The following is a 12,291-nucleotide window of genomic DNA, read 5'->3' on the forward strand; positions in this document are numbered from 1 at the left end:
CATAGATGTTGTCAGGTGACTGATGTAGTAAATTTCACATCATTAACCTGAGAAAATTACTTAACAAAGCCATTAGATTTTTTATTTTTATTTCTGTGTATACTTTGTTATAATAGATACTGGATTATCTTGTTTAATGTTTGACTTTTGAGTAATTGCTGTCTACAAATATGTGATGGACAACAGAAATAAACAAATAGTATAAATGTAATACATTACTAATTGAGTAAAAAAAAAAAGAAGAGCATCACAGCATTTCAGCTGCAGTGTGAACAAAGTCTTGAGGTGTTTACATGATGTGAAAAATCTGCTGAGAGTCAACTCAGTCAGTCAATCAATCGGTCGGTCGCTTCCTCCCTTCCTCCTTCCCTCCTTCCCTCCCTCCCTCACACCATTCTAAGAAGCAGTGTGGTCATTCCAAACCTTGCATGAAGAGCAAAGACATTAAGATGGAGGTGGCCAGCATTCCGCCCACAGCGACCCAGTAGGTCCGGTACACTCTCCACGTCAGCCCTCCCACCTGCTTCTGCTCTTCCCCCAACAGGTCTGGATCATCATCCACGCAGAGATCGAGGGGTAAACACGCCACCTCCTCATCCTGCTCCACAACGTCTGGTTGCGAGGGGAAAAAAAAGAAAAGAGGTTTGTCCGATTTTTCAACAGCAATACAAGATAACATAAATAGTCAGTAGCATTTGAAAAGATGAAACTGTTATGGAGCATTTCTGAGCCAGCTTTTTAAATGAAATTTGTAAAATTGCTGAAATGAAAACTTATTGAAAAGGGAGACTTCCTAAATATTTCTAACAGAAATGGAGAGATAAGACAAGAAGTTGCTACGTCTGATTTATTGTCCATATTGTTAATAAAAAAAATATTAAGAGTCTATAGACATGCCAGCAGTTCAGTAAATAGGCACAGCGGCGCCTTGAGCTGAATGCTGATGCCAGCATGGGTCTTTAATTCAAACAACCTTATTTTTCTGTTAGGAGCTTCTTCTGAGAATAGCGTACCAGTGCACACAAGCAAACAAACAAATCAGTCACCAAGCATATTAAGCATCATAAATAAATCCAGTTTAAGAACATCACATTAATATTAAATCATAAAATCTAAAGGTCATATACAGTGGGTACGGAAAGTATTCAGACCCCTTTAAATTTTTCACTCTTTGTTTCATTGCAGCCATTTGCTAAAATCAAAAAAGTTCATTTTATTTCTCATTAATGTACACGAAGCACCCCATGTTGACCGAAAAAAACAGAAATGTAGAAATTTGTGCAAATTTATTAAAAAAGAAAAACTGAAATATCACATGGTCATAAGTATTCAGACCCTTTGCTGTGACACTCATATTTAACTCACATGCTGTCCATTTCTTCTGATCCTCCTTGAGATGGTTCTACTCCTTCATTGGAGTCCAGCTGTGTTTAATTAAACTGATTGGACTTGATTAGGAAAGGCACACACCTGTCTATATAAGACCTTACAGCTCACAGTGCATGTCAGAGCAAATGAGAATCATGAGGTCGAAGGAACTGTCAAGGAGCTCAGAGACAGAGTTGTGGCAAGGCACAGATCTGGCCAAGGTTACAACATAATTTCTGCAGCACTCAAGGTTCCTAAGAGCACAGTGGCCTCCATAATCCTTAAATGGAAGAAGTTTGGGACGACCAGAACTCTTCCTAGACCTGACCGTCCAGCCAAACTGAGCAATCGTGGGAGAAGAGCCTTGGTGAGAGAGGTAAAGAAGAACCCAAAGATCACTGTGGCTGAGCTCCAGAGATGCAGTAGGGAGATGGGAGAAAGTTCCACAAAGTCAACTATCACTGCAGCCCTCCACCAGTCGGGGCTTTATGGCAGAGTGGCCCGACGGAAGCCTCTCCTCAGTGCAAGACATATGAAAGCCCGCATAGAGTTTGACAAAAAACACATGAAGGACTCCCAGACTATGAGAAATAAGATTCTCTGGTCTGATGAGACCAAGATCGAACTTTTTGGCGTTAATTCTAAGCGGTATGTGTGGAGAAAACCAGGCACTGCTCATCACCTGCCCAATACAATCCCAACAGTGAAACATGGTGGTGGCAGCATCATGCTATGGGGGTGTTTTTCAGCTGCAGGGACAGGACGACTGGTTGCAATTGAAGGAAAGATGAATGCGGCCAAGTACAGAGATATCCTGGAAGAAAACCTCTTCCAGAGTGCTCTGGACCTCAGACTGGGCTGAAGGTTCACCTTCCAACAAGACAATGACCCTAAGCGCACAGCTAAAATAACAAAGGAGTGGCTTCAGAACAACTCTGTGACCATTCTTGACCGGCCCAGCCAGAGCCCTGACCTAAACCCAATTGAGCATCTCTGGAGAGACCTGAAAATGTCTGTCCACCAACGTTCACCATCCAACCTGACGGAACTGGAGAGGATCTGCAAGGAAGAATGGCAGAGGATCCCCAAATCCAGGTGTGAAAAGCTTGTTGCATCATTCCCAAGAAGACTCATGGCTGTACGAGCTCAAAAGGGTGCTTCTACTCAATACTGAGCAAAGGGTCTGAATACTTATGACCATGTGATATTTCAGTTTTTCTTTTTTAATAAATTTGCACAAATTTCTACATTTCTGTTTTTTTCTGTCAAGATGGGGTGCTGAGTGTACATTAATGAGAAATAAAATGAACTTTTTTGATTTTAGCAAATGGCTGCAATGAAACAAAGAGTGAAAAATTTAAAGGGGTCTGAATACTTTCCGTACCCACTGTATCGAATATTAAAAAATAAATTTCTGCCTCCAATTTAAAGTACTTGTTACCCAGCTAGTCCCAGGGCAAAGGTTCAAAACACAGATGGAGACGGGGATAAAACTTGTTGTGGCCGGTCTGATTCAGAATACCAGAGACCTGTATCTGCAGTGTGTTGTGTGCAGACATATTTGAGCACCTCTGTCCCCGGGACATTTCCTTCATGGTTTCTGGTCCAATCTGATGATTTTTTTTCCTTGCAGATCTGAATGATCAAAAGCAACATGCTCACAATAACAATGCTAATGTTTGGCAGAAAAATGTTTAGCATGTTTGCCATCTTAGTTTATACCCTATCAGTATGGCAACTTCACCATAATAGAGGAAGTACAGCTGAGGCTGACAGGAATATCATGCAGATAAACAAAAGGAACTGAAATTTTCATCTGATGATGATGCTAAAGGAAAAGTGAAGGAATAACCAAAGTTACAATTCATTATAGGAGGAACACGCTGAGACATTTCACAAAATATTGTGACAATCCATTAAGTAGACGTTTAGATATTTCACTGGATAAGTGAAAACCTTTGACCTATTAGTGATGCCACAGAAAAAAATCAGGGAACCGTCAAAGTCCTTAGATTCATCCTCTGTGCAACACGGAAGCCAGTCAGTATATGTAATATAAAATATAAATTTCATGGTGGTGCTATAGTAAAGTCAGGGGGTCACCAAAGTTATTGGGACACACTGTCTGCAGATGTAGAATATTGTCCAAAGTTTGGTGCCAATACTTGTTGATATATTTCAGTCTGGCTAAAAGTGATGACAGTGCAAAAGTTCTATTTGATCATCCCTGAGTTTTAGTTAATGTTATAACCCAAAATACACATACCTTCCTCTTTCGTGCAGTCATTCTTCTCTAATTTTGGCACTGCCTCTACCAAAGGAAGGATTTCTGCTGGTGTGCCTGTTGAACACATACAAATAGTGCAGGTGAAAAAAAAAAAAAGGGCCTGTTCCAAAAATGATTGTGTCTTGTAACTGGAGACTTTGTCAAATACCCAATAAAAAAAATGTCAAGGACTTTGAAACTAGTAAAAATTTAGTAAGCAAAATAAAAAAAAAATGCAGATGATATTTTACACAAATGCAGCTTGGTAGAGCTGTTGCTACTTTTTCATCTTCCATGTAAAGCTTAGTAAAGTATACAAAATTCCTATATTGAGTCACAACTCTATCCGATTTGCTGTTTTTCTACAGCTGTTTTGTCTCGCTAGCAATCCATTTTTATAATATGATAACTCATAAATGCATAACAATGATAACAATAAAACTACAATTCATAACTCGTGTCTTAGAATAAACAATTCAATTGAATGAGTTGTTTTTAAAGCCTTCAAATAACACAAGTTATTAAAAAATTTAAAATGTTGCTGGAAACCCCATCAAGCCAGTGCTCAATATGCTTTTTGGATCAAAACTATCAAGTACATTTCCACCTCAAAGATGATGAAAACATCTAAACCTGATGAAATCAACGTGTGTAATTTCCATCTGTCTGATGCAGATTTTTGTTTCTACCTGTTTTGATTATTGTTCCGTTGTCCATGAGGACCACCATGTCAGCTTTGTTCACAAACTCTATGCGGTGTGTGCAAAGGATTATGGTCTTTCCCCTGAGGAGCTCCAATAAACATTTTCTCATGATGTGTTCAGCCACGTCTGTATCAACTGCTGCCAACGGATCATCGAGGAGGTAGATGTCTTTGTCCTGAAGGTGTTGAAGTGAGGCAGAAAAATGAAAGGAGAGAGCGCCATGTGACACACCTGCTGAATATACAAACATTAGGTGTTTTTTTTGGCTTCATGATCGTATAGAGGCATGTTCTACATTTTAGACATTTGTCTAACTGTTGTCTATTTGTTGACTGTCATTTTGGTGTCCTACATGCTGACAGTCCAGCTGACGAGCCCCAGTAACAGGCAGATGTCTACAACCAGCAACATAAGTTAATCAAATCAAAATCTTTAAATAGCTACCTGATGTATTATTACATGGGTATCAGTCTTTACCTTCAATGCAATCGATGCAACAGAATTTATTACACGTATATTTCTTGTCTCTCTTCTGCCTTGTCTCTCAGAGCTTGAAACAGATGGCTGGCTTCTGTACAGGACTAACCATGTAAACAGCTCTGGCGAGGGCCAGTCGGGCTTTCTGTCCTCCGCTCAGCGTCACTCCGTTCTCACCGACTTCCGTCTTGTCACCGTTTGGCAAAACCTGCAAACACAGAAACAGAGCAAATGATACACTGAAAACGAGTTTGTTATAACTGTAAACAGAGTTACACAAACAATACACAGAAATAGAGATATGAACTAATATCGAAGGTGCATCCCATTTTTCATTGAAATCTTCTATGCTCATTGTTATGGGTATTGTTATGTTAAGTGTTTATTAAAGGTTAATGTTGAACCTGTGGTGATGCCCAGAAACGGTCGCAGGGCCACCAAGTTTAAACATTCAAACATAAAAATGTTATTGATGTCTGTCCAGAAGTCATAAATGGCATCTCAGTCTGGACCGACGTGAACTACAATCATCTTCTTTGGAGTCCACCACTCAAAGAAAAAAAAGTAAATACACAGATGAGCGAAACCATTACACACAGATAAGCTTTTACAGCCAATCATCAACGTGTTGGATGTGGGAGGATTGGGCAAGTGTAAAGACCTGAGGAACTTAGAAAAGGGCTACAAAGTTGTGGGCAGGTGACTGGATTATATTATCAAGGCTTGGGGGGGGGGGGGGCTCCCAGTCAGCAGCACTCACTGCTGACCAGCAGTGGTCCAAGAAAGGTCAAACTATGAACCAGTGACAGAGTTCCAATCTAATCTGCAGCATTTTCACCTCCCAACTTCCAGGACTTAAATCTGCAGCTAATGTTTTGGTGCCAGATACCACAAGATACCTTCAGACTTTGGCCCAACAGTGTATGTCTCCCAATCAACTACACAAAGGATCAATTTATGACATATACAGTAACATGCAAAAATACTGTAGCTAAGAAAAAACAAACACGGAGAAAGTGGACAAGAAGAGAAGATGAGAAGTCAACAGAGAAGGTGTCATGATCATACGTTGAGGTCATCAGAGAGCGCACAGGCCTTGATCACAGCCTGGTAGAAGGCGCCATCATAGTCTTTGCCAAACAGGATGTTGTCTCGTACTGATGCGTGCTGAATCCATGGCTCCTGAGTGGCCAGACCAAAGCCAGCCTCTCTGTCTGCAACATAGAGCACTCCACTCAGCCTGCAGAGAAAGGAGGAACATGGATGGACCTCAGAAAAGCCTCATAACCAATTATTTGATCTCTGTTTGTGTCAAGTGCTCTAAGATTCGGAGGGGTCAATGCTACATTTGGCTCAACGCAAGAGCATTTGCTTGTTCCAGGCTGACACAGCTGTCATTTTCTCATCCAGCGCCCACGTTGCACCCATATGTGCGTCCATCACTGTGTTGGTCTTAAAATGATGTTGGTGCATTATTATCTTGAAGCAGCAGAAAGTTATCGTCCGATTGATCAGTGTCACAGCATTTTACTGTATTTTTAAGGGCATTGATAAGAGAGTAATATGCACTTACATAGTTACATGACTGTCGAAACAGTATTATGTACTTCAGTCTGCTCAATCTTTCCACTAACAGATCCAATTGCTCTGCAGAGAAGCGTTCTTTCCAACTTCTTGGCAAACCCGCAAAAGTTGCAAACACACCAGGCTCTGACAAGGAGCGGGACATGACACTGTAATTGGTTTCTTTGCACCCAAAACACACTTATGATGACTTAAAAGACTAAGTACAACCCCTTTGAACCATGTGCCTTACATTGTGCTCAGATTATCTTCCATAAACTAGCAAAAGTGGATTTGGACATGCCCTTAATACACTTGCACCATGTGCTTTAAGACCCAGCACAGAGATCATTGAAATAGAACCCTAAAACTTTTATCCTCGACTTATATAACCAAGGTTGTTTTTATGAAGCCTGCTTCCCACTATCGTTGGGATGAAAAGTATAACGTGTAAAGACAAAGATTTCAGGGGCCGTATTCACAAAGATTCCTATGACTAAAAGTTACTCGTTGTGGCGAAATTCTAAGAACATTCTGAGAGTTGTGAGGTTTTCAAAGAATTTCCCCTTAAAGTAAGGAGGAGGAGATCCTTGTAAAGACAAAAGTTATTCACAAATTATCTTAACCCTTAAAAGAGCTCCTAAGGAGAAAAACTCTTGGGAGCAGGGAGGAGGACTTTTAAGAGGCTTAAGAATTTCTTAAGCAGTGGAGAAAACTGCCCAAGTACAACTTTTTTTTTTTTTTTAAAACAGCAGTTCCACAGCCTCGTATTGGCACGCAGTTAATTATATTTCCACTGGATGTCACTGTCCATTCTGTGCCCTTTCTGACCAAGAGTGCATTTTTTTGATGAGCCAATCACATCTTTTAAAAGGATGTGTTACCCCCGAGCAACATACCTCATCAATAAGATAAGGGTTTCTGTCCTTTCCTTGTTCAGAGTTGCTCTGAGAAGTTTCCTAAATCACTCCTAAGTTAAGACTCCCAGCTAAACAATTTTAGGCTAAGTTAGGAGCCCTCTGAGAGGATTTTAAGAATCTTTGTGAATACGGCTCCCTGTTTGTACCTGTAAAATTAGTTGTTAAATTGTATCTTAGCCTCTAACTTCCCCAAAGAACGATCAAATTCACTTTCTTTGTTGAATTTCACAATTCCAAAAAAATTCATACTCATAGCGAAAAGGCTGAACTAAAACAATCAGAACTGACTAAGTTCATAAAGAGAGCAATCTTTGAGTACATTTTTCAAAAGTGGTTTACCTGTTGAGTTCTCCAGTGAGAGCAGCCAGCAGTGAACTCTTTCCACAGCCAACCTTCCCCACTACAACAACAAGAGAGCCCTGAACCAGACAGATGTCAACACTGTTACTGTTCTGATCTCCAACAAACTAATGGCAAGATTCAATATTAAAAACAATTTAACATTTTCATAGAAAAAGGGTTAATCAAGGCTGTCAGATGTTTCATTATAACCTGAACTCATGGATTACGTGGGTGAAATATTGTAATTCTGTCACTGAAAGACAAGATTAAAAAAAAAATGCATGCATCATTTTCTGTGGGATTGTTTTGTGTCCATGCTCTCATTGTTTCTGGCTTCAGAGGAAAAATTTAAATGTACTTTTCTGCACTGAGGTGGCTGATGTGCTAAACAAATTGTGCAGAAATAATAAAGAACAAGGGCATCACATTAATTCATATATATTAATAAATGGCTTTATAATAACCTTAGTTATGTGTAGATTTAGACTATGCAGCTGAAGACTCCCTTTAGCGGCTCCAGTCTCAATTTCTCTCTCTTTGTTCTGGTCGTGATTGTTGGTTCCCTGCCAGGAAAATGTCCCTTGACTCAAGAGGACCGATGTCTGACCGTCCTGAGGAGACACTATAGACAGATATGGTATGTTTCAGCACAATGAAAATATTACATACGATAACTGATAACATTTATCAGCCACTGGAAGAAAGGTTAGTTTATATTTTTGCCATCTTAAAAAGGACTCACTTATTAATTACATGATTTGTTTTAAACACAGAAATACACACACCCTCACACATACACCAAAGCAGCAGCCTACCCAGAGCGTAGTATGCCTGCAAGTCCTGGTTGGTCAGTTTGAAAAAGCGCTGGATTCGTTCCAGAGACACTTTGGCCTCCAGGATGCCATTAAGGACCCAGGGGAAAGCGTTTAATGGGATGATCAACATTCCCACCAGGGCCAGCGTGGTAAACACCTGCAAGGAGACAGGCCCTAATTTTATATTTCTTAAAAAAAATTTTTTTTAAAACGCATTCATACATCGATTCAAAGGATAGAAATACAACTTTTTAAGGCAACTTAAAGGTATCTATTCTTCAATTACAAATTTCCCCAAAAGTTTGATGCCTTTCATGAACTTTTTGTAAAGAACCCTTTACAATTCCTTTTCACCATTAAGTGTTGTTATAAGCTGAAAAGGTTGGAAGGGATGTACTGCACATGGTTTTCTCACTAAACCTGTTGTGTATAAAGTCAAAATTAAAATAACTTTTAGCCTTAATACTAACTCTGTTACAAACAAGGCACTTTTCTACAGCAACCCACAAAAAGTTGGCATCAACACAGTCACCACAGCTCAGAATTCCTACCCTAGCTGCAGTCAGCTGATGTCCGAGCAGCACATACGTGACAAAGGTGAGGATGGAGATGACTACAGGCAGAGCGGCCCAGGTGTACACACACATGGCATCCAGGTACTTGATGACCTTGAGATGGGACAGCTCTTGTTTACGACAGTTAGCCACCTTCTGGGTAAAATGAGGCTCCCAGTTGTAGAACTTGATGACACGAATGCCAAAGAGGATCTCTGTCATTAACTGGGAATAAAAGTCAAAAATTTCAGAGAAAAAAGTCAGAATCTCAACAAGACTCTTGATTCTTTACTGGATGGCTTCATAAAGTGTTTTGATCTACTTTTACAGTATCAGTCAGGCCGTGATTCTAAACAGTACCACCGCTGAAAATTCAGTAATGAAGGAATTCCACCTAATGGGATTTCATAGTTCTAATATTGTCACTGCAACCATCATCATGTGCACCAGTATTACTATTCTCAACACAGAACAAAAAGAAAAACACTGTTGAAACAGGTCTCACCTTAACACGGTCATCTTTGCACCTGAGCATGTGTTTGTTGTTGCTAAGGATGCGGGAAGCAAGGAACTTGTTGAATGGCACCAGCACTAGAGCAACACACAGGCCTCCGAGAAAAGCCACACCCACCTGCAGATACAGCAAGTAGAGGGTGATGGAAAACCGGAAGGGCAGACTCCACAGCTCATGGAAACTTTGGAAGAAGTTGACCACGCGGTCTGTGTCTGTGCTCATCAAGTTCACTATCTCTCCCAAAGTAAAGCCTGCCAGGCTGCAGCCACCGACCCGCAGGGCTTTGCAATAGATGGCAGACACGAGAGCAGCACGTGCTGACAGCGCCACCTTGGACACCTCGAAGACAAAAATGTTTTGGAGAACAGAACACACAAGGGTTGTTGCGAAGAGGCCCAGGACGCACCAGACACCCCTGCTGACCGGGGCCCCTTTTTCCTCCATGAAGTTCACGAGACTGCCGAGGAGCAGCGGAGCTGCAAAGCTAGACATATTGACCATCACCTTCAGCAGACCAAGGATGTAGTAGCGCAACCCAAATGCCTTGTGCAGCACCCTCAGCAAACTTACATCCCCCTCCAGCTCCATCGGTTCCTCCTGGTACTGTGAACTCCAGGTGCCATTCAGGAGGTTTCTGCTGACCGGCCTTGGCCACTGATCCTGCTGATCACCGAGTGCTTCCCCTCGTCGACAGGCTTCCCAACACTGGTGAAAGTATCGACAAACCACAGTAGTCCGAAGGCTCCGAGGAAGGTGATACACGTCCGCTGGTCTGTCCAGCTCCCCCCGCTGCCCTCGTCTCAGGAGTGGGTTCAACCATAGGTAGAAAAGTCGAGAGAAGTAGCCGCTCCCGTCCTCGGCCACTGTCTCACCCGTGTCTGGCTCAGTGCTCTCTGGGATGAGGGGGGATCCGTCCACAGCGTTAATATACAAGGTGTAGCTGGCATCATTGATGCAGGGAAAAGCAAATGCCAAGAGGTAAACCAACAAAGGGAGCGTTCGGGCTGAGGCAAGGACAAATCTTGCAAGTTTAAGAGGTTCTGTGAAGTTTAAATGTTCCTTGTTGTCACAGTAAATCATCAAGGTGACAACAAGGTTGGGGACTAATAGAAGAACGAGGAGAAGCAGCAACGGAGGCCCTCTGGTTCTCCTGAAAGCAGTCCTCTGGAGCACTGTTACAGCACCGAGATGGACCAGCCAGGCCAGGATGGCGCAGCTGTCAGTTAGGATGTCTAAGTACATGTCCCCCAGCTGGAGGACACTCGCTAGGATGACATCTGCAGTGAAGAGCAAAGCAGCCAGCAGGGCTGACACCAGCCTGAGTGTCCAACCGCATGGAGGAGACGTCTGGAGAAGGCTGCATCTGGGAAGCAAGAACACATTAATCAAAACATGCAAAAACTTTTTTTTTTAAATGTCTATTTATCCAAACCAATTAACCATATAAAAATGACCTACCTCTCAATGCCGAGATAGCATGCACTGAAAATTGCCATTGCAGCATGAGGCAAGGCTCCAAAGATGAGCTGGTTAAAACAGGGGCTAATGTGTCCATTCTGCCACAGAGGGAGAGGATTGTCCTCATCTGTATGACAGAGGTCTGCAACCAGCCCTGCTGGCCCAAAGTTACTCATCCCTCTCCCTAGCTGACTGCCGTCATTCTAGAAAATATCTGCAGAGCAAAGAACAATATCTTTAACTGTAAGGGAACAGAACGCTGTTATAGAGATGACAGCGATGTTAGTTATTCATCTAGCCAGCATTATGGAAACAGACAGATTTATTCATTTTATTCAGGCAATGCTCTTGCATGGTTAATGGTGTTGCAACAAATTTAAACTTTGATGCAAACTAAATTCAAATTTTCTTAAATTTAAAACTACGTATAAATAGATATTGGAATAAGTGAGAATATAAAACTAAAGAAAATATCCTTGGTTGACTGTCTTAGTTCGAATGTCTTCGGTAACTTTGTCTTATTTTGTTTAATTGCTATTAACACGGATTCACTCAAACTTGTCCTAAACGTTTTCATAGTGCAATCGTTTCCAGTGAAGAAGTGGGGTTCGTTCAAAGTGCCAAATAATATATGAAACATTTAGCATCTGACTGTTAAAGGAGAGGACAGAATTACAACTCAGGATATATCCCTGTTAGTTTGTTTTAGTCTTTTGGCCTTAATATTCCAACCAAAACGTGTTTCAGCACTGACCTTTAAAGCTGTCACAAAGTCAGAACCGACAGACGCAGATATCAGAAGTTTGGTGACTGAAACAGAGCAGCTGGTAAACACGTAGGTAAACAAATGAGGCTAGCTAACTAGCCTAGCTCACAAATGACTATATCGCTGCTAAGCTAACACATACAATACGTAATCGAAAATAGAACCGGGCCAGATCGATGGTAAGTAGACCTCAGTAACGCCACGGATCCAATATAATAATAATAATATAATAATAATAATAATAATAATATTAAAAAGCAACCTTCAAATATTACCGGCTTTCATCTGGCTAGCAGGAAATACGTCTGACGATTAATGATGACGCACACAATCGGATTTTCAAAATAAATGATTCACGCAAACAAATCAAAAATTTAGCAGCACTTTATGGAGCTTACTTCGTGCCAAAACCTAATAAACAAAACAAAACTTGTCTTACAATTGCCCTACGATTCACTGACAAACACACTCTTTGAACTCAATTTGATTTAAGCTGTTTATTTATTCATTTCAACATTTGAAATAAAAAATTAAAAAAAAAAGA

The 12,291-nt window shown here is 41.1% G+C and overlaps 1 protein-coding gene across 1 annotated transcript; it reads right to left on the bottom strand.

Moving 5' to 3' along the window:
* Positions 1-412: 412 nt before the first annotated feature.
* Positions 413-11,913, bottom strand: abcc10 (ATP-binding cassette, sub-family C (CFTR/MRP), member 10). Its single transcript, XM_069712001.1, has 12 exons — positions 11,736-11,913; positions 10,982-11,195; positions 9,515-10,886; positions 9,007-9,234; positions 8,456-8,612; positions 8,105-8,262; positions 7,638-7,717; positions 5,884-6,055; positions 4,925-5,023; positions 4,324-4,513; positions 3,635-3,709; positions 413-612 (listed from the first exon to the last, which is right to left on the bottom strand). The coding sequence occupies exons 2-12, from the start codon at positions 11,155-11,157 to the stop codon at positions 413-415; spliced, it is 2,907 nt and encodes a 968-aa protein (XP_069568102.1). The 5' UTR covers positions 11,158-11,195; positions 11,736-11,913.
* Between the last annotated feature and the right edge of the window lie 378 nt (positions 11,914-12,291).

Source organism: Brachyistius frenatus, unplaced genomic scaffold, assembly GCF_029030835.1.
Source record: "Brachyistius frenatus isolate BFR_SWC_R1_liver_20210118 unplaced genomic scaffold, ASM2903083v1 Contig_105, whole genome shotgun sequence".
NCBI lineage: Eukaryota > Metazoa > Chordata > Actinopteri > Embiotocidae > Brachyistius > Brachyistius frenatus.

Coding starts and splice junctions, on each gene's coding strand:
- abcc10 (XM_069712001.1), bottom strand. CDS start 11,157: ATGAGTAACTTTGGGCCAGCAGGGCTGGTTGCAGACCTCTGTCATACA. Junction 8,613..9,006: donor ATCAGCTGACTGCAGCTAGG/GTAGGAATTCTG, acceptor GTCTCCTTGCAG/GTGTTTACCACGCTGGCCCT. Junction 7,718..8,104: donor TAAATCTACACATAACTAAG/GTTATTATAAAG, acceptor TGTCTGGTTCAG/GGCTCTCTTGTTGTTGTAGT.